General features: G+C 41.0%; 1 protein-coding gene across 9 annotated transcripts in view; it reads left to right on the top strand.

Moving 5' to 3' along the window:
* Map3k4 (mitogen-activated protein kinase kinase kinase 4) overlaps positions 1 to 26,266 on the top strand; it is a 62,339-nt gene that overhangs the window by 14,791 nt on the left and 21,282 nt on the right. For all 9 annotated transcript variants that reach the window (XM_015498608.2, XM_015498609.2, XM_015498610.2 and 6 more), the window contains 11 exons: positions 5,202 to 5,444; positions 7,859 to 8,005; positions 14,540 to 14,697; positions 18,153 to 18,269; positions 19,734 to 19,833; positions 19,942 to 20,025; positions 20,883 to 21,149; positions 22,470 to 22,619; positions 24,590 to 24,751; positions 25,223 to 25,356; positions 25,936 to 26,014. In XM_015498608.2, the coding sequence (XP_015354094.1) occupies positions 5,202 to 5,444; positions 7,859 to 8,005; positions 14,540 to 14,697; positions 18,153 to 18,269; positions 19,734 to 19,833; positions 19,942 to 20,025; positions 20,883 to 21,149; positions 22,470 to 22,619; positions 24,590 to 24,751; positions 25,223 to 25,356; positions 25,936 to 26,014 (1,641 nt within the window). The remainder of the gene's footprint in view (positions 1 to 5,201; positions 5,445 to 7,858; positions 8,006 to 14,539; positions 14,698 to 18,152; positions 18,270 to 19,733; positions 19,834 to 19,941; positions 20,026 to 20,882; positions 21,150 to 22,469; positions 22,620 to 24,589; positions 24,752 to 25,222; positions 25,357 to 25,935; positions 26,015 to 26,266) is intronic.

Genomic DNA, 26,266 nt, shown 5'->3' with positions numbered 1-26,266 from the left:
AACATGCTGTAGCTTATTTAACCATTGAGATTATTTAACCATTTAACTCTTGATGGAATTTTGTTTGTTTTTATAAATAATGTAGTCACAAACATTATTGTACTTACCCCTTTATGAACTTTTTCTGTTGTTTTTATAAGAATGGTTGAAATTGAATTACTATCATAGGGTATGAACACTTACACCTTTGATAGGTACTGCCATCTCTTTAATAAGACCACTCATTTATACTTTCCTGCAGAGTTTAGGAGAAATCCCATTTCTCCTCACATTTGTACCATCATCAACCAAAAAAATGTAATTTCATTTTAGTCTTTAATTCCTTTCATTTGTGGTGACATTTGAGAGTGTTTTTCATGTTTATTGAATGCAGTAGATATCCTCTGAATTTTCATGTTTATTTTGCTCATTTTTTATTGGGTTGTCTATTATTGAGCGGTTGAAACTTTATGGATATTATTTATTTTTCTGTGGTGGCTATAAATTTTTTTATGATTTGTCTTTTAGCTTATGATACTTTCACTATTATGTTAACCAGCTTTCCATCACTATAACAAAATACCTGGGATAATTAATTTATAAAGAGAAAAATTTTATTTTGGCTCACAATTTTGGAGTTTGCCTCCAAGATTGAGTAGACTTATTGCTTTGAGCTTCTGCTGGGGTGCCACATGGGAATGGCGAGGAGTATGTGGCAGAGCAAGACTGCTTACTTCATGACCAGGAAGCAAAGGAGAAAAAGGGGCCTGAGTCCAACAGTACCCTTTGGGACCATGCACCAGTGACCCAAGGACCTCCCACATGGCCCCTCATCCTAAAGGTTCATAGCACCTCCCAAAAGCACCATCCTGGGGACCTTTGGAAGACATGGATCCAAACTATAGAGAAATTTACAATTTTCATATAGTCATGTCTGTTACTATTCTGTGATGATCTTTTATGTGTATTCCTATTTTTTTCTTAAATATGGAAAATAATATATTTTCAGAGAAGCCTAGCTCCTCTAATAGAGATAGTTAATCTTTAAAAAAATTTGTTTTATCTTTTTTTTTTTTCAATGTAAGCTTTTTGGGGTATGCCATTTTATTTATTTTTAGTATTAAAGTTAGATTATTTTCCCCCTGTATATATATTTATGTGTACTACATTAAGAGTATATTTATAATGGTATATTTCTGCATACCCTTACATATCTTTACATAATACCCTCGTTTATATAATACCACTCCGATTTTGGGTCCCAATTTTGGACATATTGTTTTATTTTCTGGTTCTCATTTAAAGTGACTTTCTTTTATTTTCAGTGAAATGCTAAGGTATTTTGTCTGTCATCCCCAGATTTGCAAGTTATGGTTATGTTGTCAGAATGCAAAGTTGCTATTTATTTTCAGTACTTTCTCTTCTACAGTGATCATTGAGTTCATTTAGTCCTTGTTCTGCAGGGTTGTGTCTTTTTACACAAACACACACAGACATTAAAAATACAGGTTTTATATTTTAAGACTCATATTTCTTATATGCTGTCTTGAGTTACTTTAGATGTATGACGCTTGTCCACTAGTTGACTCCTAGTGAAGGACTCAAGGGAAAATTATTTTCTAAGTTCTTGGATATTCCTTGACACTTAGCAAATTGATACTTGAAAGTCTTTGGCTCATATTTTCTTTCCTTTAATAAATTTGTATTCATTTGCTTTTGGCATTGAAGCATTGAGATTGAAAATTCTGACAATGTGAGTTTTTTTCCTAGTTATTAAACCTTGGTTTGCTTGTTTATTGAGTAGCTAAAGAATTGTTTTTTTTTCTTTCAATAAACTCTTCATAGTGTGCACTTAAATTATGTATTTTCAAGGATTTTGTCTTTTTTTTTTTTTTTTTGGTTATAATTTCAAGTGAGTGTCTTATAGTTTTGATTTTGCTGTCCTAGTTGATACGTGTATTTTTATGGGGGCATAAAAGAAATGTCTTCCCAGAATTCCTTTTATTAGTTTGTACAAAATTGCCAATATTTGATCCTCTTCAGCTGACTAATATGACAATTTCATTTGGACTAAGCTAGGGTATTGCTCGATGTTTAGATTTTAATATGTTTAGAATCTATAAAATTGTATATAGTTGACACATACTTTTTGTATTTAAATTAACATGTACTTTGGTTTCCTGTAATAGATAGGAATTTCTAAAGTAGCTGTATAATTTTTAAAATGAGTCCTTGTGATAGTATGGGATGTAGTATACCAGTGAGTAAGCATGTAATTGCTTTTCCCTTAATCGTTCATTCCATTCATTAGATGACCCATTATTTTCCAAATTCTTAATGAGCTGCTTACCTTCAGCAGCTCAGATAGATAGCTGCCTGTTTTTCTCCCTTCTGTTGATCTGTTTATGATTGGGCCAGTCCTTTTTATTTTAGATAAAGTAGGTATATTAGTGAGGTTTGGCCTCTTGTAGGGCAGTTATCCTTATTCACCTTTTCTTTTCAGAAATTTTTGAGCTGTTTGTTTTGTACATCACTTTCTTCCAAATAAACTTCATAATGGACTTGTCAAATACATATTAAATGACATTGGGATTGGGAGGAGTTACATTGCATTCTTCTTATTATCCTTCCATTATCGAGTCTTCCTGGTGTGCTGGGCAGGTGGGGGTGGTACTCCTCACTGGAGTGAAGTACAGTGCTGCCCACACTGCCTCTTCTCCACCCTGTGGGTTTCTTGAAATAATTTGAAACGTAAGATTCAGGTTTTTTCTCTTGTAGTATTGCTTTTTCAAAGAAGCGTAATGCGTTCTCCATCTTGAATTAGAGTTCATAACCAGATCATCGTCATGTAGCTGTACCTGCCTGGACAGGTGTTGCTGGATCACAGCATGTCACTTCCTTGGTAGTTTTCTTCTCCTTCCAGTCCATTTTTCATTAGACTAGACCGCCGTACTTCCTCATGCAGTGCTTTGGAGAGGTAAAGGAACTGGATGTCACACTCTTCACTGTTCCAAGAGGTGGTGGCTGTAGAGATGGTCCTGAACCTGCTGCAGATGTGTATAAGAGACAGACTACATCCCATACTATCACAAGGACTCATTTTAAAAATTATACAGCTACTTTAGAAATTCCTATCTATTACAGGAAACCAAAGTACATGTTAATTTAAATACAAATTGTATATAGTTGACACATACTTTTTGTATTTAAATTAACATGTACTTTGGTTTCCTGTAATANGTGTATAAGAGACAGGGAAAGGAAGGAACAAAGAAAGTTTTTCAAACAATAATGACAAGGAATTTCCCCAGATTAATGTCAGACATCAAACCCCAGCTCCTCCATCTTTTCCTTCTGCTCTTCATGGAACTCCTGTTCTTGTGGTAGAGCTTCTGGATCTCACTTAATGCCTCTTATTTTTTACTTTAAATTTTCGTTCCTTTTTCCTTTGGCCCTGAGTTATAGTGATAATTGCTTCAGTTGATTTCTAAATTATTTATTCCATTTTTGGTAGTATTCATTTTATTCTCGCTGTTTTTATTAACTTATTTCAGAACTCTTGATTTATTTTCTCCAGTGGGCTTTAAAGTAGTTAGTTGTTCCATTACACTATTTTTATGGTGCCTTTTTGTTTCATACATTAAATCAGCAACATTTGAAGTCAGCTACCGTGTCTGATTCTTCACCCTGATCTTCTCTTAAGGAAGCTTCTGTCTCCTCTTCAGTGCTCAGTTCTGACTGTTTCCCACATCTGGACTGGTGCTGACTTACTGTGATGTAGGACACATGAGACCTGACACCTGAGGAATTTTCAGGAAGCAGGTTTATTTAAGTTGCAAAGGTCTGGAAGGGCCAATGCCTAAAAAAAAATCTGTGGACTGCAGGTTTAGACATTCTTTTAGATTTGTACTTAATGGATTGGTTACAGGACAATGACAGTGGGTGGGTACATACCAGTTACTCTCAGTCTCATGTTTCAGGTCAGAGGTTTCACAGGTTTTTACCAAGGAAAACAAGAGATAGTGACTTTTTGCATAGCAACAAGCTGACATCAAACATCACACCTGGCATTTACAAAAAAGAAGAAACTTCAAACCACATTGAGCCCTCTGTAGAACTCCTGTCAAATCCTGTTGACACAGTAAAATCTTACTGACAAGATGGGAGGGGGTCCCTAGAGAAGCTTATCTGTTACAGTTATGGTGTGTGTGCGGGGGTACCTGCTCTGTATCAACCAAATGCTAGCAGCAGGTCTGCGCTGCCTCACTGTGTGGTAGACCTGCCTGTTGGGTGTCTGGCAGTGCTGCCTGGAGAAGGAGGGTCTGTTCCCTTGCTCAGCAAATGGGTCAGTGGGCTGGGGATATAGAACATACTAAAAGATGTAGCAAATGGGTCAGCAGAAAGTTATCATAGAAAGTTTGCTTGAATTTTATAGAGCTTTAAATAAACACCTTTTTCTGAAGTCACGATACTAGTGGGAAAAAAGGCCTTTCATGCCCAACCCTGACCACATTTATCACAATCATCATTTTAAAAATTATGGGACTGCTTTAGAAATTCCTGCCTTTTAGGGAAACCCAAGTATAGTATGCATTAATTTAAATGCAGGTATATGTGTTGAACATAAAAGGATAAATTAATCTTCTTTTCAGTGCTGATGTAGATTGCTAGTTGAAAATACTCAATTGTATTCCCTAGGTTGCTATGTTAATGGTTATATGCTGACATCTTATTTGTTTGATGTCAGGTTATATATTACTCGAGATTAAATACCTATAAAATAAGGAACAGAGTTTTTCCTTTCAGGCATTTAATGTCATTGGGAATTTTAAATGAAAAATGGACAGAAGTTTTTGTGTTCACTTAAATGGCTATTTAGGATGAACTCTTCTGACTTTAATCTTTTCTCAAATTTCAATAATTCTTTGGTTCCCCGTCAAGAGATACATGTGAATCATCCTGTATGTAAACTTACAAACATGTTCCGAAGCTTTGTCTTACTACCACTTTGATAAAAATATTACTATTTGCTTTTAATTGTTATTGTCATGTAACATTTTTGGAACTTTTGGGGTCTGTGTTGAATTATTAAAGATTTCTTTCTGTTTAAAGTTAGAACTTTGTAGATTTGTCAGAAAATTATAGAGAATAGCAGGTTATAACCACAAGCTTAGGACACTGTCCTGTGTGTTCTTTTAATCTCTGTCTTGAATTTTTGTTAGTTTTCTGAATTTCCAGATCCCATGTGGGGTTCAGATTACGTGCAACTATCAAGGACGCCACCTTCCTCGGAGCAGAAACACAGTGCTGTGTCCTGGGAAGAGCTGAAGGCTATGGACTTGCCCTCCTTCGAACCTGCCTTTTTAGTGCTTTGCCGAGTCCTGCTGAACGTCATTCATGAGTGTCTGAAGCTGCGACTGGAACAGAGACCCGCTGGAGAGCCATCTCTCCTGAGTATCAAGCAGGTCTGCTTCAAAGGCTGTTTAAATTTTCAGCACTAACATTAGTCTACAGGGTTAGCCTTTTCATGGCGAGGATTTTTCTCTCCTAATTGTTACAAACAGGGAATAGCGAATGCATGTTCGTGTTTTTAGGTGTGCTTTTTAGGGCGATTTTAAAACGTTCTTTACCTTTAAGAAAGATCCTGATTCTCAGACTGTGGTTTAGCCTTTCTACCACCCAGTTTCTTGTTCTAAAAGGGTGTTTCCTTTATATTAGCAATTGAGTACTGCAAATAGATTCATTCTTTTTTTGTGTGGGGGAGGGGTAACAGGGATTGAACTTAATTGAGGGCACTTGGCCACTGAGCCACATCCCCAGCCCTATTTGGTATTTTATTTAGAGACAGATTCTCACTGATTTGCTTAGCACCTTGCTTTTGCTGAGGCTGGCTTTGAATTTTCGATCCTCCTGCCGTAGCCTCCTGAACCGCTGGAATTACAGGCATGTGCCACCGCACCCAGCAACAGAGTCATTCTTAAGAGTTTAAATTCTTTAAGTTTATTTTTTGTTCTATTTAGAGAAAGTATATGCAGAGGAGAGGTATTTGGATTCCTTCCTTGCTTAAGCAGTTCACGTGTGGTTTAAACAGGGAGGACAACTTTTGGTTTCCCAGCTGGGCTCTTGTGGGGCTTTGGTGCTGCAGAGAAGGCTGAGGGATGCTAGATGCAGTTTTACCAAGCAGTGACTGCTGAAGAGTGCCTGCATTCATGTTTTGTGATCACGTTAACATATGGATATTCACTATCAAAATCCTTAATTTTTTACTTTAATCTAAAAGAAAAGAAAGATAGATTTGTGGTTTTTTTGTAGTCTGCCACATCCATCCCCTGGGAATTTAAGAGCCAGGATGATAGGACTGAGCAGTACAGATGGAGGGAAGGGTGGATCAGGTTGTACAGGAGGTTCAGAACAGGATGTGTGTGGGGGAGGTGTCTTTAGCTTGTTGTAGAAGAGCAGAGCCAGTGGGCACTTGAGTTTGCACCTGGCACCCGCCAGAGCTGTCTCCACCTTAGCTCTGCTCCTTCCACCAGCCCGTCTCTGCTGCTATTTTGATGTCCACTTTGGCCCTGCTTCCCGCCTCTCCTCAGTATTGCGGTTGAGGACCTTCTAGTAAAGTACTGAACTCCCTTCCTCACAGATCACACCAGCAACACCCTGGTAAAGCAAGGTAGAGCTGACTTTTTGCTGGTGGGTTCTTGTGAGAATAAAATAGTAATTTTTGTTAAAACACTTTATAATGTAGTATTGCTAGGGAACAAAGAGAATAGAAATTTTTGGTCAAATGCATTCAGAGATCAGGTATTGCACCTACGTGACACTTTTAATACAGAAATTTATATCTAAATAATCTGAACAGAACACTTTTTAGTAGACTTAACTACAGCCATAGCTCTCTCGTTGTAGATAATTCTTTTAAAAACCTTTAAGGACTCCATCTAAAAATTATCCATGTGAGGGACTTTCTAGGTCATCTCATTTTAGCTTTTTTCCCTCCTTATAACCTGACCTCCCAGACCTATATATTGCAAATTTACCTGTCTTTTAATCTTGTTTTCCTTGACTTCCATCTACTTCCATCAGATTAGCTTAGGGTTTGTTTGCTTGCTTTTGCAAATATTAGACTTTTTTTGAAGGTAGACAAAATCACACATCATAGTAGGTAAACTCTACTAAAGTTTTTGAACAACTTCTTTGCTCTGCTGTATGTAGGTATGTTTGAATCTTTATTATGTTTTTAGTTAAAATTTACCAGTTTCCTCAGAAAATTTTTCTCTTTTCTCTCTTACAATAATGCAAATTAGTAGAAAAAAATTGATCTTACTTTATAGAATTTACTTGCAATATAAATTTACTTATAGGAGTAAATATTTGTGTATGTGTATATGTGTGTGTGTGTGTGTGTGTAAGTACTTTTAGCAAAGCAGGTTGTTGCCTATATGTTATTTTCTGTGTATCTATGCTATAATTCTTTTTCTTTTAGTGGTACTGGGGATTGAACCCAGGACACTCTACCACTGAGCTTAATCTGCAGCCCACCCCCCCACCCTGCTTTTTTTTATTTTGAGGCAGGGTCTTGCCAAGTTGTCCAGGCTGGTCTTGAATTTGTAATCCTCTGCCTCAGCTTCCTGAGTAACTGGGTTTACAGGTGTGCACCAGAATCTTGGTGTAATATTGAAATACAGTTCTTGGCTGTAATATTAAAATTTCTGTATTTTCATTATTTTGTTCTTACTAAATTGAGACTACTACAATATTCATGAAAAATAAACTTTGAAGAACGTGGAAATTCTTTCTGGTTTTTCAGAGGCAAGTTTCCCCCTTTCTGAGTCTCTTGGTCGAGTGGTGTGGACAGTAGAGCTTGTCTGTTCTTTTGCAGCTGGTGAGGGAGTGTAAAGAGGTCCTCAAGGGTGGCCTTTTGATGAAGCAGTACTACCAGTTCATGCTGCAGGAGGTTCTAGATGACTTGGAGAAGGCCGACTGCAACATTGATGCCTTCGAAGAGGATCTGCATAAGATGTTGATGGTAAGGAAGAGGGAGGACTTTCTTGGGTATATGGACCAGGTGAGTGTGGCTGTCTTTCACTGCAGTTGGTCGACCTGGTCGCACATTACATTTATTTTTTTTTAGCTTTCTTTTTCTTTTTCTTTTCTTTCCTTTTCTTCCTTTCCTTTCCTTTCCCTCCCTCCCTCCCTTCCTTCCTTCCTTCCTTCCTTAATCCTCAGTGGTTTCTAAACTGGCATTTTTTGGCAAGAATTGTCAACTTGGTTATTATCTAACTCTAGGGCAGTTCATCACGGTCCACAAAGAAAATCATAGTCTGGTCTTCTTTTTATTCAGCCACCTGTTAGCAGAACTTTTGGTAATTCCTGGTACAGGGCTAGGGACCTCTCATAGCTATGGAAATAGTACAGCAGAGCAAGAAAGGGATCTGGTGAGGACTGGCCAGGGTGCACACTTCCACCCCCACATGTCCATCGCTCTGGGGTACAGGTATGCTGAGATGAACCCTCGAACTCCTCTGGGGATGTCTAAAGGGAGCTTACCACAAGGATCCTAAGGCTCAAAGATGAAAGGAGAGTTCCTCAATGAAGTGGCACATTGAGGATTTGTAAATGACTTGATGGAGCAAGAGTGGACCTGTTTTACCCTGGGGCCCAGTCTTCTCACACGAATCATACTTGCCCTGTGTTTCTGATCTTTGGACCCTTGTTTATATTATTTTTTTCTAATAGAACTGTTTTTCTTTCTCCTCATCCTTCCTCCTTAACTAAAGCTACTTCAGACTTACTTTCAGAGTTTATTTTTCTCCAGAAAACTTATCTGATAATTTTAACCTTTCTAGCCTCCTTTCTGTACCTTCTTTGAACTCTCTTCACAGTTACTGTGAGAACTGTATTGTAACCTATCGTAAGCACAGTCTCTTCTCAGGGTTCCCTGATTGGACTGGGAGCTTCCTGACCCAGGGTTGTAGCTTGACATGCTTCTGTCTTCCGTAGTGTGCGGTGGAGTGTTGATGTGCATGTGCGTGTTGGAGTCTCTAGGGCAAGGCCATGGGCGAGCCTGGATCCTGGCAGGGTGGTGAAATCATGAGAAAACTGCTGCTTGGAGGGTGTCGTTTTGGAGGGTCTCTCACTCTTGCTGGTTCCACTGTGTCCTGTTCAGGCTGGCTACAGCACCTCCAGGAACCACCCCTGTTTTCTACGTTGGAAGAAAAAAGCCAGAGTCCCTTGCCAACCAGTGCAAGCCTTGCCTCAGCAGCAAGAGCTCACCCAGCATGTTTCTCCTTCTCTCAGTGGCAAGGCTGTGGTGTGGCCTCGTTCTGTCAGTGGAGGCTTGGAATTCACATGTCAAACAGCTTTTCAACCTTAATATGAGTAGAAAATGAAGGAGGTGCCAGGGAATGGAATTTAAAATAATCTGGTATTTATGACAAGTAATTATGATGTAATTGAGATTATTTTCTAATTGGCTAGAATACATGAAAGACCAGTGTGTGTCAAATGGCTATATTTTGAAGTAATATCTATTTCCTACATCAGAAAAAATTTTATTATTGAAAAGTTGTGGTAAAAAGCAACACAAAATTGTTTGTTGTTGCTTTCCATGGACAATCAAATGAAAGTTTTTGAAAAAAAAAAAGTTCCTTGCTTCTTGAGCTGTTTCTGATGGCTTCCAGAGGCACCTGTGCCCTGTGATGGGCGTGGGGTGGGGCCAGGTGAGGAGCAACAGTTTAGTTTTCACTTTGCTGTCCATGATTTGCATGAGTCAGTATGTGTACTGTCATAGATGAAAAAACTGGAAATTACCAGTGGTTTTAAAATTGTGCCCTGTAGTGTGCTAGAAAAATCAGGGGAATGTTTAGAAGACTGGGGGAACCTAAACAAAAATCATTGTCTCTGTTAGGAAGGAAGGAGAGAATAGCTCTTGGGTAGGCAGTCAGCTCTTAATTACCCGGTACCCTTCTCTTGAAACCCACCAAAAAGAGAAGAAAAAAAATTCCATATTCAGAAAAGGAGAAAATTTGCAACAGTACCCATTCCTTTACCACCATCCCACAAATTAAAAAGATTGATGGAATTATTTGCCTTGAAATGTAGACTAAACCAGAGCAGATGCAGGCTCTGAGTACTTCCCACCTTAGACCTGGAGAGTCTGGAGCCGTGGTGTCCCTGTGGAGCTCTGCTGTTGACTAAAGATGTGTGCATGACACAGGCTGCAGTGGTGAGATGCTCAGTGTTCCCACTGAACTTGCCAGCCCAGAATAGCTGCCCATGGGAGCGCTGCTGAAGTGCGGGGGCAGGGATCAGCAAGTTACTGTGCAGAAAGTCCACGACTCAGGGTTGTTGCAGTGTGTGACAGCGTCCTCTCTGCTTAGAAACTGAGGCGCTTACTGCGTGTCTGTGGTCCAAGGAGACGACTTGGTGAGGGTTTGAGGCCACAGACCTAACTGAAGCTGAGCTGCCTCAGCTCATTGCCAGGCCCCTAGCTCAGAAGTAACCAAGGCAGGGAACGGACGGTGGAAGGACCTGTGCTTGACCTAAAGAAACCACGAGTTTTACTCAACTGTTTTTCCCACTGTGACTAAAAGATCTGACCAGAACAATTTTAAAGGAGGAAAAATTTATTTGGGGGCTCACGGATTAGAGGTCTTAGTCCACAGACAGCAGGCTCCATTCCTCAGGGCTCAAGGTGAGGCTGAACATCGCGGCAGAAGACTGTGGCAGAGGGAAGTGGCTCACATGGTGATCAGGAAGCAGAGAGAGAGGTCTCCACTGGCCAGATAGAAACATGTACTCCAAAGCCACGCCTCAAGTCCCACCTTCTCCTGCCTCACCCTACCACTTCATTTGCTACTCAGTGAGTCCTCTCAAGGGATTAATTCACTGCTTGGGATAAGCCTCTCAAAACTCAGTCATTTCCCCTCTGAACCTTCTTGCATTGTCTCACATATGAGCTTTTGGGGAACACCTCACAGCCAAACCATAACACCACATAAAGAGAAGTCAAAAGGAAAATGTGAAAGTGAGGAACAAGAAGTGTAGTTGCAGAAGATACAAGAAAGAGCCCATGTGTACACAGGGTTTCTGCAGAAGGATAAAGAACTAAGGGGCAGGGAAAAATTTTTCATTCTGCACCTTAATTATTGGATGTCTATTGTGTGCCGGGTGTCTTGTAGAGTACTGAGGATTCAGTGATGAGTGCAGACTTAGAGTTTTGGAGTGATGGGTAGATTGGTTATTATCTAATCATTCGTGAAAAATTCCAGCTGTGAAAAATACTACAAAGGAGAGGCACAGGTTTTTTGTGGACCCTGAGGGTACGATTTGAGATTGTGTGGAGGTAAAGGAAGGATTCTCTTGAGAAAGGGACACTGGGATTTATCTGAAGGTTGATACATCCAGTATAACCCAATTTATGTAAAAAATTTTAAAAATACCCAAAGGTATAATATATGTTGTCATCTGTGTAATGACAGATTGTTTTGTAAAGCATACAGACTTGGAAAGAAACATACTAAATTCATGATATTTATTGCCTCTGGGGAAGAAGGATAGAGAAATGAAGAGAGAGAAAGGAGAATTAACTTTCTGGTATCTTCTTACAGAAAAAATTTCTGAAACAATATGACCAAATATTAATATTTGTTGTTCTAGGTGATATTTGTTAGATTGTTTTTTGGCCTCCTAACTTTCTAACAGAAGCAATGAAAAAGAGACTGAAATAAACACTTTTCCGACAGGAGGCAGCAGATGCCAGCTCTCTGTGTTGGGAAGGGGTGTGGCAGGAACGAAGGTTCCCAAGGAAAACAGTGAAGAGAGGCCTCTGGCAGCAGTGATGAGATGGCTGGAGGCCGGAGCAGCTGTAGGATCCAGCGCCAGGTGGCCCCTAGCGCTGCATGTGGGAGTGCTTGGGTTAGAGTGCATAATGTGTATCGAGAAAGAAGTGTAAGAATTCAATTTTAAAGTGTGAAATTGGAGGGACATAGGGTGGGTCACCGAGAGTGACTGCTGGGGCCAGATGGTGTAGCCAGGTGAATCGTGAAGACTGGATCCAGTAAGAGCTTGCTTCTTAAGTTGGCCTGTGAGCATTGACAGCCTTTGGGATTGACTCTGATAAGGGGAGAGATGAACATTTATGCGTGTGTGTGAACATACCCACGTGTGCAGAGGGAAAGTCTGTGCTAGGAAGTTGTGCTGATTTCAGGAAGAGATGGGTGTCACGATGCAGATTTTGAAATGAGGGGGAACAGCAGCTCATTGTAAAGAAGGCGGGGAGTATATGTGCACATTTGCATTTTTGGTGTCAGGAGGCTGAGAGATTTTATGTCTAATGACTTCTGGCTTTTTTTAAATTATTTTTTTAGTTGTTGATGCACCATTATTTTTATTTATTTATGTGTATGTGGTGCTGAGGATCAAACCCAGTGCCTCCTACAGCCAGGCAAGTGCTCTGCCACTGAGCCTCAACCCCAACCCCCTGTTCTTTTTTTAAGAGAGATGAGCTCCTCTGCTAAGAATGGGGGCGACAGTATTAGTGGGTTGAGGAAACAGAGGAGTTTTAAACGATGGTTGTAGAGAGATGAAAAATGAGTAGTGAAATAAATACGATCACCAGGAATGCTGGATGTCGTGTGGTGGGCGATTGTGATTGAGCAGAACAGTGAGACTTCCTGACAGGTGGCTTCCTGGTGGCTCTCAGCTTCTCAGTGTGGACACAGGGAATGGCCTAGCTGTGCTTTGGCTGGCAGTGGGGTCTTAACAAGCAGTGAGATGAAAAGCAGTGACGGACTTCAGCATACTGACGAGGGGTGTTGAGGAGTGGGCCTGTGGGAGCAGCTGACAAGGAAAGTGGACCCAGGAAGGGGGTTGTGAGTTGGAGAAAGACCGGGCTCTGTGGACTCTGGCGGCTAGTTGCTTGGTGGGAAGTTGTGTTAGTGAGTGAACAAATGAACTGAAGGAGGGGAGGAGGCAGGGCCTCAGAGTGTTGGCTTGGTCCTGGGAGGTTGGGCAGTTCTGGTGTGAGACACGAGGAAGGCCCTGTTGGAGGAGGAGGAAGCCAGGGGGCTGAACTGAAGCAGAGTCGAAGTCACAGCATGGTGCTGAGCCTGAACAGGGTGGGGACTAGGAAGGTCAGGCCAGAGCTGACAGACAGGTCTGAAGCGGGCAGATTGGAAGTCGGTGATGACAGGTGAAGATGGAATTGATGGTACAGCTGGAACCTAAACCTTCAAGGGGCAGAGTCTTTCTTTTGTTGAGCTTTTTAAGTGAGAATGTGGAAGAGTAGTGGGTTGAAAGTAGCGGTGAGGAAGCGTGGGGGTGCCAGCTCTTTGCAGCCCTTGGGTGTGAGGGGAGATCCACGAGGTGAGGGAGCACCGGAGTGTGCGAAACTCGCTTCTTCTGGGAAGATGGTGGGTCACACACGGCTCTGGTCGAGTGGCCCCAGGCCTGCAGAGCACCACTGTACAGCTGGATGGTGGGGGACCCAAGCCTTCAGAAATGCAGCAGAGGAATGCTGTTTTGAGATGAAGGAAAGATTTGCAATCCACAGACTGAAAGTTATCACTGGTTCTGAGGAGAAACAAAAAGAGAGTGAACTCTTACATTGTAGTCTATGAAAAAACTGAACTTGAAGGTAGAGAAAGAATCCTGGGAACTCCTAAGTGCAGGAGGCAAGTCACCTTCGGCAGTCGAGAGCAACGTGGCAGCTGGGCATCAGGCCTCATGGCAATGTCCCACTCCGTGTCAGAAGGTGTCCTGAGGGAGAGAGTGTGTGATTCGGGTGTGCTCTTGAGGTCAGAACAGCCTCTGTGAGCCTGTCTTGAGAAAAACTGCTTGTAGGTAAAACTCTCCCACCCAGCAGCTCAGTCAAAGGAGGGCTGAGGCCTGGCGGGCTGCCGCAGTAGAAGTGGTGGTGGGCACAGACCCACTTCAGGACAACTGATAGTCTGATCATACATCTTAAGTTGTTTAATGAACCTTGGGAAGTTAGGCCACACAAATCTGGGGCATCAGGTAGGGGAGGTGCGGCATGTCCGCCTCAGTGCACACCTGCCCCCAGCTAAAAAGAACAGTGAAACCAGCAAAGATCCTACTCTCCTACGGGAACCACAGTTATGTTTGTTCATCATGAAGATTTCTTTTTAAAAAATTTTTTATTGATTATATTATAAAAATATGTAACAGTAGGATTTGTGTTTCATATATTTGTATGTGAATACAACATACTTTAATAAATTTATTCCCGGTACCATAATGAACATTTCCAAGTGCTGTTTTCCCTATTATTGTACTTTCCTGTACATTGTGAATTTTTTAGTTATTAGGCATGTAAAGGGATGTGGATGATGTGTGAAGTTGCTGAAGAGTTATACAGTTTTAAAAACGATCTACCCTAGACCTTAGCTTATGTGGCAAAGACCTCGCCTCTGTGTCGCATGTTCTCCACAGTCCCTTTTGACATGCCTGTCTGATTCGTATCTTTTATGTTAATAGAGGTGAAGATGTGGATTGCTGAATTTACTCTCAAATATCTCCTTTTATATTTTTGTATTTTAAGGTATATTTTGATTACATGAGAAGCTGGATCCAAATGCTACAGCAATTACCTCAAGCATCCCATAGTTTAAAAAATCTGTTAGAAGAAGAATGGAATTTCACCAAAGAAATAACTCATTACATACGGGGAGGAGAGGCACAGGCTGGAAAACTCTTCTGGTAGGAATCTTTCTGCTTCACAGTATGGCTTCTTTCCTTTCTCACTCTTCTCCTGGTTTGCCCGTGGAGTCTCTTTCACACGTTTGAATGTTCAGTTACTTGAAAATTATAATCATTCATACCTGTAATGTACCTGCCCCTCTTCTAAGTTTTGAATAGTGGTGCTCAACCAGAGTTGATTTTGACCCTTGGGGACATTTGGCAATATGAAGACATTTTTGATTGTCAACATTTGGAGGACATAATACTGGCACCTGGTGGGCAGAAGCCGGGTTGGACATCCTGCACTGCACAGGACGGGCCCCACAGCAGGCAGTTATCCACCCAAAGTATCCATTTAGAACCTGAGAAATCCTGCTTTAGGGTAAACCCTCTTTTTTTTTTTTTTTTTGTCTTGTTATATCATTTTAATAAAAGGAAGGAAGTGCTCCAAGGGTAGAATAGACCTGGGTGTTTCAGTTGTGGTGGGGACAGTCAGAACTTACGTATTTCCACTGACAGTTTTTTGGTAATTTAGCCTAATCACACATCTCTTCATAACTGGTTTATGCTTGATGAAAGCATATAGACAGAAACCAGGACGGTCTGCAGGAGGGAGCACAGCACTGGTCTGTTGTAGGAATGCGTTTCCTCCTGGGTCAGGCCCACACTGTTGAGCCCAGGCTGCAGTTCAGAGGACTCTGCCAGTGGCCACTCCAGTCTGACTTGCTTTGACTCAGGTGAGCTCGGGACTCTCCTGTGCTCTGGACCCTGTCGGTGTCTCCTGGTGCTCTCTCCCCATTGCTTATATGTTGGTATTTCTTCTGCTTCGTTTCATAAGTCACGTACACCCTCGCTCCTTCCTGTCATGCTCTAGCCCCTTAACTTCCATGTCAGGTGCGCTTCTGACTCCAGCTCCTGGCTGATCTGGACTCCACCCATCTCTGTTCCATTTGGATGTCTCAGAATCTTTTATCCACTTTTCTGCCTGGATTGTCAGGTCTTATACATCCCGTTTTATTCTGAGCAGTGAACTTGCTCTTGTCTCCTCGCTCCTGGGCTTCAGGCTGTGGTCCCCAGGCAGGCTTTCCCATAGTCGGCCTTCTTAAAAAAGGCTCTCCTTGCTGTTTTCAGCATCACTGCCCCCCCCAGTCCCCCTCCCACTTTATTTCCCTTAATTGTGCTTTGCCTGTAACTTATGTTATATTTTGTATTTTCTGTTTGTCGTTGCTGTTTCCAGTCTATCAAGCTTTGTTGAAGAAAATTTTGAATAGGTTCCTGCTAGTTACACTAGAAATATGTAATTTTTACTGCACCCTCATTTCTTCCTTTCAGCATTTGTATCTTTGTCTTCTGCTTGTCCTTCAGATGCTCTGAGCCCAGGCTCTGGCTATTGCCTCCCACTCCTTATTCTGAGAGGCTCCTTGTCCTCCCTGCTGCCCCTTGTGTGGACTGCCCATTTCGGGGTCCCAGGTCTGCAGTCGACTGCATCTGCCGTACTGGAGCCACAGCTTCTGCTCTGCGGTACACCCTCACTTTTTTCTTGAACATGTGTGGCTTCTGGTCCTTTTGGCTGGCCCTGAGAACACATGCAGAATTGGACCTCTGCTCACACTCCTGCCCCTGCTCTTCTTGAGCTGGCATTGTTCACATGTCAGGGCAGTACTCTCTAAATCACCTCCCTATTCTGCCTGCACCTCACCAGAATCAGATGGACCTTGTTACGTGGCACAGCAGGCCATCTCTGAACACTCCCGTGGCTCTCAGTCTAGTGAGAATGCCTGGACAGTGGCCTTTGGGGCTGGCCACAGTCTGCCTTCTTACTGACGGACCTTGGCCCTCATCTCCTCCTAGACTCTGCTTCCTGCATGTCCAACCTGACCTACCTTCTGTTCTCATAGGCTGGGCTTGGCTCCTGCCACCGCCCTTTGCAGTTGCTGGTCCTCTTCCATGGACTGCTCTTCCAGATATTTTCATGACTCATTTCCCCACTTCCTTCAGGTCTTTGTTCAAATGGTACCTTCTCAGCCTATTTTAAATCAAAGTTTCTACCCATAAGGACTCCTTAGCTTTTTTCTCTCTCCAAAGTACTGATTATTAATCTGAAATACGATATATTTTATTTTTTATCTCTCTCCACCGGAGGGCTTTTTTCCTATTTTTGTTTACTCCTTCTTAATAAATAATAGGCATTCAGTCACTGTTGAGCAAATCCACCCTGAATATTCTTGTATGATATTCTTTTTAAAAGCATGTGTCTATCGGGTCCTTTCCTACTTAGATTTTTGGTGCCCACTTACTTGTCCAACAAATGATCAAATAAAGTAGTGTGACATCCAAGGCTCTTCCCAGCATGGCCCCATTTACTGTCCCAGTCTCACTTTGACCCTTGGTGGCATGAGCAGCCTCTGCTCCTCTTGGCTGGGCGGTTTCCTTTTCACTAACATGCCTCTGCTCGACACATCTCCATGCGTGATCCTGTTTGTTGTTCTTCCTGAACTGGCTTCCGCCTGTCTGTCCTTCTGACAGACCCCCTCTTCCTGCTCTTCTCCCTGTTAATATTAGACACTTGTGCAAGGTGGTTGCAGGGCTTTCTGGCCATGAAACAGCTTTGCGTTCAGCTGGGTTTGGTCCTTCTCTGACAGCAACCCTCGCACTTGCCGTCCACCACATCTACTACAAGTCCTGTGCCTCCCTGCCTTCTTTTGCTAGGTGATAAGTGCCTTTCCTTGAACAGTATCAAGGTCATTAGACAGTTGTTGAAGTTTTATTATATTCATTTAGATTTTTTTGACTACTGGGTGTTCATTTTAACATTAGTGTTTAGATGGTGTGTTCAATGAGAAGGATCAGCTATATAGAGTATTTCATGTTTGTCAACTATAGAATGCTAGTTGTGAGGGAAATTCAAAAAACAGTTGCATTGAAGTAATTCATTTTGCTTTTGTATCCCATCATTTAGTTTGACATTTTTTATCATTTCATAACATTTTGTAATATTTGTTTAAGATGGAAATAACATTTGTGTAATAATCACAGCCACTAGGAATATAACATAAGGCTGGGTGTGGTAGCTCACGACTGTTGGCTTCAGAGGCTGAGGCAGGAGGATCACAAGTTCGAGGCCAGCGTCAGCAACTTGGCGAGGTCCTTAGCAACTTCGTGAGGCCCTGCCAAACTAAAGAAGGCTGGGGATGTGACTCAGTGGTTAAGCACCCCTGGGTTCAATCCCTGGTAACAACAACAACCAAAAAAGATTATAAAATTTTATGGTTTGTGATGAAATAATTGGGTAATAAAACAAAGATAGGTATGTGTTATAATTTAGATTTTAACTTTTTCACAATAATCATTATTTTATATTAGAAGAAAAATTCTCATGGTTGAGTTTTAAGTTATTATAGTAGTAGCTGAGCCTTTTCGTTTTAGGAAAATTTTTCTTCCCAGTTTTATTCTTGTTATTTTTGTTCCCTTAGTGACATCGCAGGGATGCTGCTGAAATCCACAGGGAGCTTTCTGGAATTTGGCTTGCAGGAGAGCTGTGCTGAGTTTTGGACCAGTGCTGACGACAGCAGTGCCTCAGATGAAATAAGGTCGGAGCTGTGCTCCTTCCTGCTCCATTTCTCCTCTCAGTTCTGCTGTCAGTGCTGAGCCTGCGGGAGCCTCGTTCAGACCCAGATGTGTCGGGCTGGAGGAGTTTGGGCAATAGACTTAGCGGGACTTGCTTCTTACTGTCATGTCTTTTTATGTCTCTTAGTTATGGTTTCATGTGAGAAATTTTTTGAAAGTGAATTTAAGAGTTTATTTCACATAATGAAAATAATACCTTTAGAGTAAAGGATGAAGTTGACTAAAAATGAGTAGAATCAGTGATCTCTATCCACAATTGCTGGAATGTCTTTAATTAGATGTTATGTTTCTGTCTTTTGAAACTTCTGTAGCAGTGCATGGTATGTGTTAATGTCAGTGGATAAATTTAGCTTCTCCTTTAAGCTAACTTTAAGCTTAAATATATGAAATCATGGTTTACTCCCCTGTTGAATTTCCTCCAGTTCTATGCAGACGCTATTTATGATGAACCATTGAAATTGCTATTTGTGGCATATATATCTGCCATCGAGCCGTTTTGTGGCCGTATATCAGTCATATGTAATTCAGTCTTAGCTAATGCTCAAATGAAACTGGCTCTCCAGAACTAGAATGTTTTCTGTCTCTCACCACCCAAAGTTTGATGCAAAACACGTTTTGGGTTTCAAAATACTTGGGATGTTTCTATGCCAAGGTTAAAGAAAGGGGTTCCCACACACGTTCTCACCTGGGGAAACCAAATTGAGTAGTTGAGAAATAGAATGCGTCAGTTTATAGGTCTTGTAGTTTTGAGATCTAATATCATAGATTTTAAATAAACGTAAGAGTTCAAGGTGACAGATATTGAACTAAAGAACATTTTATGATGCTCTAATTGTTCACTAGGGATGGATTTAATAGGAGCTTTATGCACAGTGGTGCATTGAAACTGGCTTGCCTCAACTGACTGTGCACATCCCTTCCGAGGCACTGCTCTGTGGAGTCTCACTGCTGCCTTGAGATCCTCCACAGTGGGAGCATTACACCTCACAGATGGACATGTATTACATGCCACCATGCTTTTGCGGAGCCAGTTGTTAGACATTTACCAGACTGTGCTTATCTCAAACTCCAAGAAATTATCAATGAAACCTTTAGGAATTTGACCTATTATTACTTGAAGGTATCCTGCATATATTTAAAGGACATGAGTACTTCCTATAAAACTAAGGAGTGGGCTGGGATGTAGCTTAGAGGTGGAGTGCTTGCCCAGGATTGAATCAGGAGCTGCACACATGCCCATCCAGAAAACCAAACCGAGTAGCCAGCTTCTCCATATTATGTATACGTTCACAGTAATGGCTTGCTCCCATTGAAAACGCCTGCAGTCTTTGTTACTGTGACTTGGGATTTGCTTCATCTTTGTTGTTCATGCTGTTGTGTCTGGGGCACACCTGATGGCTTCTGACCTGGCTTTGATCTGCTGGCAGGAGGTCTGTTATAGAGATCAGTCGGGCACTCAAGGAGCTTTTCCACGAAGCCAGAGAAAGAGCCTCAAAAGCACTTGGATTTGCTAAAATGTTGAGGAAGGTGAGTTTGCAAACCTGATTACTTTCCTTTATTTTTTTTTAAATTTTTTCTTTTATCTTACTTTTAAGAAAGCTAATACTAAAGAAGTTTCTTTGTAACTGATCCTAGGACCTGGAAATAGCAGCAGAATTTATTCTCTCAGCCCCGGTTAGAAACCTACTAGATGTTCTAAAAGCAAAACAGTACGTGAAGGTAAATAAGTATACTTGAAATACTTTGCCTTGCATTCTTTTTTCTAAAATAGGCATACTTTTACAAAAAGTTTCAGATAATGAAAATTTTAGGCTTTGGAGGCCATACATTCACCTCATTATAGAACTGCCCCGTAATTTCCCAGTGAAAATTAGAAAAACACTTCTTATTTGACTTAACATATCTTAAGAATGCAGATAAGTAATCAAATATTTACACATACTACTTGGTTAAAATAATGTACATGAAAAGATAATCTTGATTTTTAATAGTGGCTTTTTCACCCTCACTTTTCCTGAAGCAGCTTGAAGTTTTTACATGGATCTTTGATGTTGGTGTCCGGTCCGGATTATCACTAGAACCACTTTTTGAGTCACCATCTTTACTTCCCTTTGCTTGAGATTTAGTACTTTGGAATCTATATATGTTATTGTTACTGGAAATGTTATGCCACACCGAGGGATGTGTGGGATGTGTGGCTCATACAGCACCACATTATTGTCCCTTGTTAAAATGATGGGTGATGTTGACCCCCAGCAGAGCATCAGGTGACTTGAAAAGCTTCACACACCAGTGCTGACTGAAGTTGTTCCATTCCCTCCCAGGAGTATTTTGTGGTTGAAAATTGAACAATAAAAAGATGTCCCATAACTGGAGAGACTGAAAGGACCTCCCCCAGTCCATTCCCAGACTTTCTCTTTCCGTCACTTTGACCTCAATTGCTTGCTGTTCCCCATACTGCTCACATTCTTGTCTTTCCCAAATCCTGTCCCTGAACCTGCTTTTGTTTTTTCTTTTTTTTTTTTTTAAATAACAGATTTCTGTAAATGCATAAGCCTAGATCATTTCTTTTCTAGGTACAGATTCCTGGCTTGGAGAACTTGCAAGTGTTTGTTCCGGACTCTCTGGCGGAGGAGAAGAGCATCGTCTTGCAGTTGCTCGATGCCGCTGCGGGGAAGGACTGTGCAAAGGACCCAGACGACGTGCTCGTGGACGCCTATCTGCTTCTGACCAAGCCCAGTGACCGGGCCCGGGACTCAGATGGTGGCTGGGGCACCTGGGACGCACAGCCTGTTAAGCTAGTGCCTCAGGTGGAGACCGTGGATACTCTGAGAAGTATGCAGGTCAGTCTCACTCCAGGTCCCACGTCCACTCTCTGAGCCCCCACCTTCTAGCTACTTTATTTACTTAAAATGCTTTCAGAAAAATGAATTTTTACTAGCCCATGATGGATTTAACTGCCCTGGTTAGCTCAAGAATATGTTTCCCAAAAGAGTGCTTCAATGTTCTACTGGTAATTTTCAGTATAATTTGTACTGAAATGTTCCATTAAATTTTATAATTATGTTACATTATACTGGAATATTTGAAATGATACATCTGTTTTATTTATGCCTCTCCTTAGTTCAGGTAGTTAGGTCTAGAGACCCATGTCTTAAAAGAATTATCTCAGTAATTTAATTTCTAATTCTAGAAATTCCAGTAACCTAAGTATTCTGGCTTACTGATTATTTAATTATTTTTATAGCAATGGCTATTCCTGCTCATATAATAAGGATCCCAGTCAGTTTATATACACCCTGATTTTAACTTTAAGGAGCTTCCCATGTTACCTGAGTCCAGCTTAAGGACAGAGATAGGAGTGTCCATGTGCATCTTAGTCAGCCTGACCAGAACCCAGTCACTTTCATTATGTCTCCCTCCGGCCTGTAGACCTGCCCTGTCTCCCCAGGTGAGGAGATGGTGCAGGCTGCCCACTCATTTAAGCCAGGAGCATGACAGGTAATATAAATCTAGCTTCCCCACTTGCAGTTAATCACTAGCCCCGACACACCAGAAGTGTATCCAGTAAGTAATGCTTTCCCTGCTTCCTCAGGGCTACTGTCACGGTCAGAAAGTCATCGTCCCTTTCCTAAGTGGTTATAGTTTCTTTTAGTTTTCCTCCTTTCAGGCTCACTGTTGTTCTTCAGTTCTGTATTGGTTGGTTGTTTTGGAACTTTGAGAATGATGGTTGTAACAGTGAACTTGAAATACGGCAGTGACTATTTCTGTTAGACAAAATAATAATAATAATACAGTTTTGATCTCTTAAATGATTCACACAAGCCCCCTTATCTGATCCTGGTCCTATTCCTGCATTTTCCACCTTGACATGCTGCTCCAGAGCCCATGCTCACACCCCCAACACTCCACACTACAGAGGTCTAGCTACGTCAACACTGCAGGCCTGCGCAGTGCGGTGGGTTCTTCTCCACTGTGCGGGAAAACCTGCCCACTGCAGAGTGTTGCTCTATGAGAGCAACTTTGCTTGCCTGTGACTCTCTGGTCAGGTGGTTGTTGACCTGGTGGCCGTGGGGTTGACATTGCTTTTGGATGAGGTTTGAACTAGAGTGGGAAAGCAGCCTTTGGTCTTTGTCATACCCTGTGTCTGATTTCCCTCCTAGGTGGACAATCTTTTACTAGTTGTCATGCAGTCAGCTCATCTCACGATGCACAGAAAATCCTTCCAGCAGTCCATTGAGGGGCTTATGACTCTACGCCAGGAACAAACGTCCAGTCAGCCAGTCATTGCCAGAGCTTTGCAGCAGCTCAAGGTACTGCGCCTCCTCTCCCTTCCCCGGCTCTGATGACTACCTTTGGGCATGCTGTGGAAGAGTCGAGAGACGTGACATAATGTTATTTGGGGAACAGGAGCTCTGAAGTTGCCCTCCATTCTCCCTCCCTCCCCAATATACACTTTTCCTCATATCAACCCTTTCTGGAACTGAGGAAATTTATAATTGGAAAGGAGTGAAAATCGAGCAGTTAAGTGAATTCATAATGGTCACATGGCTGAGTAGCAAAGTTGAAGCTGGACTCTAGGTCTCTTCATTTCTAATGTACATTAATTTCTCTTTTAGCAATTTCCAGGATTTACTACCAGAGTTCCATATCAATGATATGTAATCTAAAGGAAGATTTATTTATTCCTTTGTTTAACAAAAGATTTAGCCATCCCAAGGACGCAGTGGCACATGCCTATAATCCCAGCAGCTTGGGAGGCTGAGACAGGAGGATCAAAGCCAGCCTCAGCAACAGCAAGACACTAAGCAACCCAGTGAGACCCTGTCTCTAAATAAAATGCAGAATAGGACTGGGGAGGTGGCTCAGTTCAAGGGCCCCAAGTTCAATCCTCAGTAACCCCTCTCTCTCAAAAAGGAACAAATGATTCAGCCAAATTAACTATAATAGGGAAAATAATCAGTTGTACATGGGCACAAAGGCCTTCAAAGTCTGTGGCAAGCCAGAGCCTGTATTCTTTTCCCATTTTTTTTCTGTTTTCATCACTTTCTATTTTGTACGCATTTATCAGTCCTGGTCTCATCTACACTTTCCCACAAGCCATCAGTTATGTCTTCTCAGTCACAGTAAGGTGTGATTTCTTAAAGAAGTAAACCCTGAAACGACAAGACAAATCATTTGAAAGACATTTGCTTTTTTCCCTACCAATCTGACTTGTCTTATTTATCTATAATTCTCTTTTATAAATTGTAGTCTCACACCAGTGGCAGAGTGGGAGACTTTTGTCTTTTATTTTAGTCTGAGCGGATGAACTCTGGAGTGTGAGGATTTTATGAGATGCTGATTATTCTTGAACTTGGGGAGTTTATACCCTAAGGACCTAAAAACTTACCACAGGCCTGAAGGCTTAGGGCCCCGTAACAGCAACTTGAAGGGTTTCAAAAGATGCAAATCAGAAAGGAACATTTGGGCATGTGTGTCCACGGCTCAGGGTGGTGGATATGTGCTGACCATCGCATGGTCTAATTTGGCTGGATTTTGGTATATGCAATGGAAAGTAACAGTAGCAGGTAAGGCTGTTGAAATATGCTGGGTGAAAACCATTTTATTTTCTTAGCTTCAGGGAAATGCTGATGATTTGAGAAATATATTTTTGTAACCATATATGGGGGCAGTTGTCTGATGGATTCTGTGTGCACACAGGTGTGTGTAAGGACGGGTGGGAAGGGAGAGCATTCTGAAGCTGTTGTGATATTGCCTGTGGAGTCAATTAAAGCTTGTTTTAGTCTGTGTCTTATCATCTGCTCTGTTGACATTTTGGGAAAATAATTACTTGTTGTAGGGTGTGTCCTGTGCATTGGAGGATGTTTAGCAGCGTTGCTGGCTTCTGCCCACCATGTGCTATTAAATTCTACTTCCTTCCATTTTAATAACCAAAAATATCTCCAGGCAGTGCCAGTAACATTTCTGGTGGTTGATACACAGAAATACTGAAGACACCAGCACCTATTCAAAGACCAGATTGTAATTAAGCATTATCATTTTAAGTGGATTTTTTTCCTTTTGTGTTTTATAAAATGTTAAAGAATGCCAAGTACAAATAAAAATGAAAATAATATAATTCCCTCTGTATTCAGTAATTTCTTTTGCTAACTAAAAGTGATCGTAATGTGTTGTGGTAGTTAATGTCAGTGTGATGATGAATGTAGCATTCCTTTTTAAATGCAGTAAGTAATGTATGATTTGCTTCATTTTGTGTCCATCGTGACTTCGCACTCTTCAGAATGACGCACTAGAGCTCTGCAACAGAATAAGTGATGCCATTGACCGAGTAGACCACATGTTCACCTCCGAGTTTGATGCCGAAGTTGATGAATCTGAATCTGTCACCTTGCAGCAGTATTACCGAGAAGCAATGATTCAGGGGTACAATTTTGGGTTTGAGGTAGGTAAAATAAGAGGAACAATGTAGTATACTTTAGTAACTGCTTTGTAAGTTACTTACAGAAGTATTAAGACTCATTTAACAACAAACTTTATTTGTTGTAATCATAGTTTAACCAAGAATATTACTGTACGTTGCTGCCAAATATTGGAAATTTTAGTTGACTTTTAAATTGTTAGATAATTGCCTGGTTTTTATTTTGTTTTAACAGCTTTCTACTACATTTTAAAACTTTAAGAGATGTTTAATATGATAAACACATACTTCTTAATATAAGCTTATGAATAAAGCCTTTATGATACTACATTTTTAGACACTAATTCTTCATGCAGTTCAGAATATAAAGATTTAATTGGATTTTACTTTTTGGTTTTAGATAATGACATTTTTAGCAGACATGACATTATAGTGTGTAGGCATTACTATAATAAATTTTTTTATAATTTTGTTATACTTGAAATCTTCTTACAGTACCATAAAGAAGTTGTTCGTTTGATGTCTGGAGAGTTCAGACAGAAGATAGGAGACAAATACATAAGCTTTGCCCGGAAATGGATGAATTATGTCCTGACTAAATGTGAGAGTGGTAGAGGTACAAGACCCAGGTAATGTCCCAGAAGCATGCCTTCTGCATGAGTCATCTAGGGTTGGTGGTATTTTGTTCCTATATGGTATATGAAGTTTTGGAGCAGGTGGTGTAACAAGGAGGATTCTAAACTTGATAGTGATCAGTTTTTTGTTGTTGTTTTACTGAATATATATACTTAGGCTGCACGCCGATAATCCCAGCAGCTCAGGAGGCTGAGGCAGGAGGATTGAGAGTTCAAAGCCAGCCTCAGCAACAGTGAGGCACTAAGCAACTCAGTGAGACCCTGTCTCTAAATAAAATACAAAATAGGGCTGGGGATGTGGCTCAGTGGTCTAGTGCCCCTGAGTTCTATCCCTGATTACCTGCCCTACCCACAAAGAAAAGAAAAGAAAATCTATACTTAGGAAATCCTGTTAACTATTAGAAAACTTTTACTATAAACTTACTCAACACAGGCATTTGTATAAAGATAAAACATGTATTTTGTTCTAAAGAGTAATTTTCCAGTTATATTACTTTCCATTATCATGTAATATGAGACTGCTGTAGTGTTTCCTTGGTGGGTTTGTGATTATTGAACATTTTCATGTGACAGGTGGGCAACTCAAGGATTTGATTTTCTGCAAGCCATTGAACCTGCCTTTATTTCAGCTCTGCCAGAAGATGACTTCTTGGTATGGAATAGTCTATAATTTTCTTTCATTAAGAAACAAATTGAGGGGCTAGAGCTGTAGCTCAGTGGTAGAGCGCTTACCTAGCATGTGTGAGGCACTGAGTTTGATCCTTAGCACCACATAAAAAAATAAATAAATAAAATAAAGGTATTCTGTTCATCTACAACTACAAAGAAAAAAAAATTAAAAAAAAAAAGAAAGAAGTCAATCACTCTCTATTCTCTTGTTTATGTGTTTTCATATATAAATATG

The sequence above is a fragment of the Marmota marmota genome, unplaced genomic scaffold (assembly GCF_001458135.2).
Source record: "Marmota marmota marmota unplaced genomic scaffold, marMar, whole genome shotgun sequence".
Classification (NCBI taxonomy): domain Eukaryota; kingdom Metazoa; phylum Chordata; class Mammalia; order Rodentia; family Sciuridae; genus Marmota; species Marmota marmota.
This window is presented reverse-complemented; position numbering and strand designations above follow the sequence as displayed.